Source organism: Colobus angolensis, unplaced genomic scaffold, assembly GCF_000951035.1.
Source record: "Colobus angolensis palliatus isolate OR3802 unplaced genomic scaffold, Cang.pa_1.0 Scaffold117, whole genome shotgun sequence".
NCBI classification, from domain to species: domain Eukaryota; kingdom Metazoa; phylum Chordata; class Mammalia; order Primates; family Cercopithecidae; genus Colobus; species Colobus angolensis.
The window spans coordinates 4093084-4101559 of record NW_012112808.1 but is presented as its reverse complement, the minus strand read 5'-3'; the positions used below and the strand labels follow the sequence as shown (position 1 = coordinate 4101559).

General features: G+C 44.3%; 1 protein-coding gene across 3 annotated transcripts in view; it reads left to right on the top strand.

The window, feature by feature from the left end:
• Positions 1–8476, top strand: part of BFSP1 (beaded filament structural protein 1, filensin) — an 85425-nt gene that overhangs the window by 30214 nt on the left and 46735 nt on the right. Inside the window, exons 1-2 of one of the 3 annotated variants that reach the window (XM_011962774.1) lie at positions 6694–6775; positions 6885–6932. The exons of the other annotated variants lie outside the window; for them this stretch is intronic. Of the exons in view, the coding sequence (XP_011818164.1) occupies positions 6694–6775; positions 6885–6932 (130 nt within the window). Of the gene's footprint in view, positions 1–6693; positions 6776–6884; positions 6933–8476 lie in introns of those variants that run through there. 3 annotated transcript variants of the gene reach the window in all.

Sequence of the window (8476 nt, the reverse complement as noted above, 5' to 3'; positions counted from 1 at the left end):
TGAGCCACCGCGCCCGGCCAAGATGGAGTTGATTTTAAAATGTTTTCACTCTGGCTGTCTTAGGCTCCTGCTTCCCTAACACCTTGGCCTTTCAAGGTGTTGGGATTACAGGCATGAACCACCGTGCCCGGCCCCCTCCTTCATAATGTTTAACCATGCCTTTTACTTAAAGAATTCCAGGAACTGGCCTTAGGAAATCTAAATATCAAACCAAGGAAGGAATGCTGAACAATTGAATTACAGCCTTGTTGATGCTGGCCAGACCATCAGATGGCCCATTACTCAAGATAACCATCACAACCAGTTATGCCACCTGCATACCCTACCCCTCCTGTGCTTCACCCAGCCCAGCCTGCATACCCTACCCTCGGTGTAAATGCTCATGCTTTGCCTAATTAAAAAAGCCCTACCTGCTCTTTTTGGAAAGTCAGTCAAGGAATTCTCTTTTTCTCTTGTGCTACCTCCCTTAGGCCTGGGCATAAGCTCCACTGAAGCCTCGCCTGGGAAAACTCTTTTGTCCTCATGTCTATTTCTATTGCATTGAGAGCCCAGGAATGAGAGGTTGGTAAAATATTGACTTTCCCCTTTTCACATGACAAGAACACAAATGATCAGATTATGTAACAGATACATTTTTCAGCTTAGGAATGCAGTTTGTAGGTGCTAATGATCATTTTAGTGTTTGAACCTTTGTCTGGATGCATGGGAAAGTCTTAAAATGCTATTTGCCCTGAAAACTTGATTGGTTTCAGTTACTGGGGAAGCCTATTATTACAGCTGCTAAAAGCTTGATGATTTTTGGAAAAAGAGGGATGTTTTACTTTTTTCATGAAGGCTTGGCTATTCCACAGCACTGTGAAAAATATCAGATACATCTGTATCTTTAGGTGATGGATATTGAGGAAGTGGTAAGAGGTTCAAAACAGAATTATGGTTTTAACTCCATGTATTATACCCAACTCTGTGTTGATTTAATGGGAACTCTTATACTAATTTTTTAAAGTTAGGTAATTTATTTCTTGTCTTAGTACTTCCTTTAAAACCAGCATAGAATAGACACAGGTCTTTTGTTTTGTTACATTATTATCTCTGAAGGGCTGATCTATTAAAATAACTATGTAGAGGTACTTCAGCTAATTTGATTACCTGAAAACAATAATGTGGGGCTGTAGCAGTGCCTGTGCTGCACCCCCGTACCCCCTCAGCACTCACCTCTTATGTGCTAAAGGCTGCTTACCCTAAACCATCTGCCACTTTCGGTCCCACAAGTGCTACACAATTGGGAGTTGGGGTTGTGTAGGGAGCAGCCCTCAACCAGTGATGGATAAGGGGTTGGTGGATAGGTACCCAGCTTCGCATCCCTTGCCTGGGATATCTCTGTGATACATTCTACTCTGTCTCCTAGAACCCTTAGATACGTTGAGATCCAGTTGCCCGCATGGTGATGGTGGTCATCCTCCCATCATTGGCTATTTTCCCTTCCCCCTCTCACCTCCCCACTCCTCTACTGGTGTCCTGGGATCATGTCCAAAATACAATACTTGTACTCAAATCCTTGCCACGGGGTTGGCTTCTGGGGGACTCCAAGCTAAGAAGGATGCTTAAAATAAACATAGACCACGTGCAAAAAATAAAGGCAGATATTTGTTAAGCACTTACCATATGCCAGACAACATTTAACTCTCACAACAACTCTTTTGGGAACTTCTGTCACCTTCAGTTTATTTATTTTTATTTTTATTTTTATTTTTATTTTTATTTTGAGACGGAGTCTCACTCTGTCGCCCAGGCTGGAGTGCAGTGGCTGGATCTCAGCTCACTGCAAGCTCCGCCTCCCGGGTTTACGCCATTCTCCTGCCTCAGCCTCCCGAGTAGCTGGGACTACAGGCGCCCGCCACCTCACCCGGCTAGTTTTTTGTATTTTGTAGTAGAGACGGGGTTTCACTGTGTTAGCCAGGATGGTCTGGATCTCCTGACCTCGTGATCCGCCCGTCTCGGCCTCCCAAAGTGCTGGGATTACAGGCTTGAGCCACCGCGCCCGGCCTTTATTTTTATTTTTATTTTTTTGAGACGGAGTCTCGCTCTGTCGCCCAGGCTGGAGTGCAGTGGCCGGATCTCAGTTCACTGCAAGCTCCGCCTCCCGGGTTTACGCCATTCTCCTGCCTCAGCCTCCCGAGTAGCTGGGACTACAGGCGCCCGCCACCTCACCCGGCTAGTTTTTTGTATTTTGTAGTAGAGACGGGGTTTCACTGTGTTAGCCAGGATGGTCTGGATCTCCTGACCTCGTGATCCGCCCGTCTCGGCCTCCCAAAGTGCTGGGATTACAGGCTTAAGCCACCGCGCCCGGCCCACCTTCAGTTTATACATGAAGCATGTGAGGCTTAGAGAGGTTCAGTGTCTTGTCTAAGTCATGCAGCTAATGGATCATGAAGGATTTAAATCTAGACTATTTAATTTAAGCGAACATAGTTTTAATGACCCCATGTCCTACAATAGCATATCAAGTTGCTTCTCATATCTTCACTGGTACATATTTCATAAGCTTTTGAGGGCATTTTGCTGGTGGATTTTTCTGATAGATGAGCTGATAGATTTTTTTGTAACCTATCAACAGTAATAATGTTGCATATCTTGGATGAGTCTGCATTCACCCAATGGAAATCTAAGTCACATGCCAGGAGGATTTTGTTTTCCAGCCACATCAAGAAGTTCAATAATGTTTTATTTTCTCCTGTCTCTTCTAAAATGTTTTTGCAGCTAACCACTGTTCCTGCTGTTTTTCTTAAAACTGGCTGCCCAGCTTAAAATTCATTATGTGATAAATAAAGTTCACCATTTATGCCCTGATAACAAGCTGGATTGATCCAGGGTTTTAGCTGGTTGTGATGCTGTGTGAGGCATATTCATTCTTGATAACATTTCATGGGCTCTGGATGACCCTTCTTTGAACTGAAATGCTCTTTTGACTGCTGACTTTATCAAGTTTTTTCTTTGTTACACGTCAAAATACGCTCTCTGCTTACCGCCACTGTTGGTTTTCAGAAAGAGTGAAACAAATGATTTGTGGTTCCTAGAAAATGTTATAAAATTGTTTCCCAAGTTAGGTCACTGCAGTTACAAAATTTTTGTTTCAGTAGAGGAGCTGGCCAAAAACAACAGAGCCAATGGTCAGTCATTATTCCAGGGGAAAAAAAATATTGAGATTAGCTAGGAGTAACTGCCTCCTTTTCCACTGAAACATAGACAGATTCCTCTAGTGGTGCCGAAACTATTTTGAGATAAATCTCTCTCTCTTTATTTACTGGCTGACTTCCCTAGTTTCTGAAATTGACTTATAAAGTTTTGGAAGGCATTTTAACTTTATAAGGCAATTTATTACAAATTATTTTTCAGAAACATCTTGAGCCAACTAGAAATGAAAACAAGCCATGTTCTCGGGCTATATACTCTAATTCTCGTCTAATTTTTTAAAACTTGGCATGTAAATTTAGGGTTCCATGTTAAACAATACACTTAGGAAGAGTCTGTTTGAGCTTAAAGAGACTAAGGAAAGAATGCCAAAAGTTTCCATCACCAGAGATATGGTATTATTCACAGGTAACGTGATGTTAGCAAATGTTTAACAACTGACTTTTCTTTTTTTTTTTTTTAAGATGGGGTCTCACTTTGTCACCAGAGCAGGTATGCAATGGTACGATCATGGCTTACTGCAGCCCTGACCTCCTGGGCTCTAGTGATCCTCCCACCTCAGCCTCCTGAGTAGCAGAGACTACAGGCACATGGCACCATACCTGGTGAATTTTTTTTTTTTTTTGGTAGAGATGAGGTCTCTCAATGTTGCCTAGGCTGGTCTCGAACTTGTGGGCTCAAGCAGTCCTCCCATCTCGGCCTCTAAAGTGCAGGGATTACAGGCATAAGCCACAACGCTTGGCCAATAGCTGACTTTCTAGGAGAGAAATATCTTCATTTGTAGTGTTTATCAATTCCTGTGGTGTAGATACTCTCACCCTTTCCAATTTCAAGCTATCGATGAGGTGTCAACCAGCTTGCAAAATTCCTGAAAATCTAGCAATTGGCTCTCATGAGCTCCTCAGAGGCAACTCCAGAACACTCCTGCAGGCGACTCAGCCATCTAGTGCCCCAAATGCAGGCAGGGGAACATTGATGTGTTGACTCTGCAATGCCCTGAAATTGATTTTGGAGGTTACGAGGACATCAGGTAGCAAACCCTCGCAAAGTGGCACTTTTGGATACACTGTGTGTGTCACCCCAAAACTCAGGTTACCTTGAAAAAATAATGTACCCTGAGAGAATTTGGTCCAAAATATCCTATTTAATTGTCGTTCTTGCCAAGTCATACAATTAGGGTCACCGAGGACAGTCCAAGGGCATTTGAGAGACAAGGACCACTCACAGCTCTGTGGCTCTGGTTTAGACTGCTGTGTTCAGCAAAGGCTGACCACAGAACAAAATAAGCAACCCAGATCCAACTTGGATGCTACCCTTTGTAATGGATTTTGTTTTCGGTTGACATCTGAAAAGCCACAGCCATCGAGGATGCCTGGGAAGTGTCTTCATTAGCTATCACTTAAGGACATCTCTTATTTTGTTCATCTTCTTAAAATAGAAAGCTCTTTTCCAAGGAATTAATTTTTTCTTTTCATGTGTCTTGTAACTACAGTCTTTCTGCTGACTGGTGCACTGTTCTCTTTCTCAATAAATGTATTTTTGTTCTGTCCCTATATATTTCCTCTAATGATGAAAGACAATGTAAACCTAGCCATCATAGCAGAGAGCAAAGTAAATTTCCATTTTGGACTGCTACTAAATTTGACCATGCCCCTTGAAACAGCCCAGTCAGCGAATATGGAATGAGAGGGCCTGGAGCTGCTGGTAAGATCCCTTGCAATGATCCATCTTTGGCCAAGCACTATTCAGCTTTCCCATTTAAGAGTTTCGAGACAAACCTCCCAACATGCAAAAACTTTATCTTTTGTTTTTTGTTTTTTTTTGTTTTTTTTGACGCGGAGTCTCGCTCTGTTGCCCAGGCTGGAGTGCAGTGGCGGGATCTCAGCTCACTGCAAGCTCTGCCTCCCGGGTTCCCGCCATTCTCCTGCCTCAGCCTCCCAAGTAGCTGGGACTACAGGCGCCCGCCACCTCGCCCGGCTAGTTTTTGTACTTTTTTTAGTAGAGACGGGGTTTCACCGTGTTAACCAGGATGATCTTGATCTCCTGACCTCGTGATCCGCCCGTCTCGGCCTCCCAAAGTGCTGAGATTACAGGGTTGAGCCACCGCGCCCGGCCAAAAAAAAAAACTTTATCTTTTATTTCAAGTTTCTATCGAATATTCACTAATTCTTTTTTTTTTTTTTTTTTGAGACAGGGTCTCACTGTGTTGCCCAGACTGGGGTGCAGTGGCTATTCACAGGCACAGTCATTGCTCACTGCAGCCTTGAACTCCCGGTCTCCAGTGATCCTCCCGCCTCAGCCTCTCAAGTAACTGGGATTACAGGTGCATGCTACAGCTCCTGGCTCCAATATTCACTCATTCTTTAATACATTTTATTGAGCATCCACTTTGTGTCAGAAGCTTTAACTAGTTGATGAATGAGATTTTGTAGCTCTCAGCATTCCTAATATCTAATGGGTCAAATGAATCAACAAAGCATGGTGAAGTGCCCATGGTGTAGTAGCAATAGTGGGAAACTATTACTACCTATAGGCTTTAAGGGAGAAGGAGGAAAGGATCTTGGAGGAGAGATTATGCTCAGAGCAGAAGGGAAGCAGGAAGGGAGTCTTTTTGATCTCCTGACAGTGACTCCCATTTGCCAAACCCTACAGGAAACTAGAGGACATGGGACGCACCCGGAGGTGATGCAGTCTGGGAGGGCCAGGCTTTCAGTGTTGAGAGAGGCATGGAGAAGGATGGAGGGCGGACCCCTGGGGGGATCCTCAGGTGGAGAATGGCCGCTGAGGAATGCCCAGCATTGCTATCAGCCCTGCCCTCAAAGAGCTGCAGTCTAGTGAAGATACTCATATGGCAGGTCTGCCAGGTTAACAGCGGGGGGCCATAACTGGAATGGTGTCTTGGGGGTATAGGGGGCGTGGGTGTGCAAAACTGAAGACCTCTTTAGACATCTTCCTCCATTATATTAATATACATGAGGGGTTGGGTGGGAGGTGTAAAGGAGTAGGGAAGATGTTGGTGTCCAAGCTGAGGGTGACAGGAAGTGGAGAAAAGGATGATGTATGCTGGGTGAGAAGTAAAGACTGATGACATAAATTTCAAATAAATGAAGGCACAGAAGTCAGCAGGAGTTGACCATGAGCAGGCAGGTGGTAGAGGGTGGAAGAGCAGGAAATATTCACATCACCTGTAGCTCCTTACCAAATGAACTAACAAGTCAGATGGTTGGAACAGGTCATTCTTCGAATTTTGACCAGACCCTGCTAAACAATGGCGATCTTCTGTGAACTGACCATTTTTTAAATTTCATTAGAAAACTTCATGTGGAGTTTAGGTTTGAGGGGGCGTTGAGGGGCTTAAAATGTATAGTATACTCCTAAACTGTACCTTATTATACTCCTAAACTGTATGCACAGTATGAAAATAGTTCATAAAATAGCTTGCACTGTTGTCCCCCCCAGTTTCAGGTCAATGCTGGGAAGCTAGTAAACTTTGGAAGACAGAACATGTTCTCTTGTGTTCAATCAGTCCCTACTAATATCAATAGAAAAGTAGACCTGGACCTACAAAACAATGGACAACCCAAATGTATGTTTCTTTTTTTTTTTTTTTTTGTGGTGAGATGGAGATTTATTCTTGTTGCAAAGGCTGGAGTGCAATGGCGCAATCTCGGCTCACCGCATCCTCTGCCTACCAGGTTCAAGAGATTCTCCTGCCTCAGCCTCCCAAGTAGCTGGGATTAGAGGTAAGTGTCACCACGCTCAGCTAATTTTGTATTTTTAGTAGAGATGGGATTTCACCGTATTGCCCAGGCTGATCTTGAACTCCTGACCTCAGGTGATCCACCCACTTCGGCCTCCCAAAGTGCTGGGATTACAGGTGTGAGCCACTGTGCCTGGCTCTTTTTGTCTTTTTTTTGAGATAGACTTTTGCTCTGTGGCCCATGCTGGAATGTGGCGACACAATCATGGCTCACTGCAGCCTTGACCTGCCAGGTTCAATCTATCCTCCCACCTCAGCCTCCCCAGTAGCTAGGACTATAGGGGCACACCACCATGCTCAGCTATTTTTTTGTATTTTATATATATATATATATATATAAGAGAGAGAGAGAGAGAGAGACAGGATTTCGCCATGTTGCCCAAACTGGTTTCAAACTCCTGGGCTCAATCAATCCACCTGCCTCAGCCTCCCAAAGTGCTGGGTGAGAGCCACATGCCCAGCCCCCAAATGTATGTTTCAATCTATGAATACATGAATGTATATTTCTATCAGATATATATTCATGGGCTGGGCATGGAGGCTCACATGTGTAATCCCAATGCTGGGGAGGCTGAGTCAAGAGGATCACTTGAGGCCAGGCGTTTGAGACCACCTGAGCAACACAGCAAGACTCCTGTGTGTACAAAACAGTTTAAAAATTAGCTGGGCATGGTAGTGTGCACCTGTAGTCCCAGCTAGTTTGGCAGCTGAGGTGGGAGGTCGGTTGAGCCCAGGAGGTTGAGACTGCAGTGAGCTGAGATTGTACCACTGCACTTCAGCCTGGGCAAGACCCAGAGACAGAGAAAGACCCCATTGCAAAAAAAAAAAAGAAGAAATATATTCATGGATGCATGTGCCCAATTCCTTGGACTCTATCTCCTAACTGATACAAAGCAGGGCTGGAACATCCTCCTTTTAGGACAGAGTGGGCATGCCAGTTGGACAACTGTGGCTTGGTAATACATCAAACCACCTGACAATCTATTCCCAGAAGGAAAGGGACTGTGGTTCAGATGTAGGCTGACCCAACTTGAAAGTGGTGGTAGGTTTGTTTAATGATATCTTAGAGAGAAATACAGAGCAGAAATATGAAAACCATGGCTAGATTTATAGCCACAGAAATTATAACCGTAAAAGAGACTTCTCCAGACTCAGTCCTGAGGATGGCACCCGCTGGGACAATGACTCATTTCTGCATTTCTGAGGTAATGGGAAGGGCTGCTTTTCATGCATAATCAGAATGACGATGAGTTGGCATGACAATGTCTCAAGGACATTCTGAGACTGTAGAGAAGGCAAGCCCAGATGTGTCTGAAAATCCATACTACCGTTTCGGTAGGTGTAAAACTCCTACTGTGGTTGTCAATGAAATTTTGGTTGCTGAGATCATGATACCATCTGGTGAATCAAAGAAAGATTTTTGCATTTTCTTGCTATCATTAAGAAACACCTGGCCGGGTGCGGTGGCTCAAGCCTGTAATCCCAGCACTTTGGGAGGCCGAGATGGGCGGATCACGAGGTCAGGAG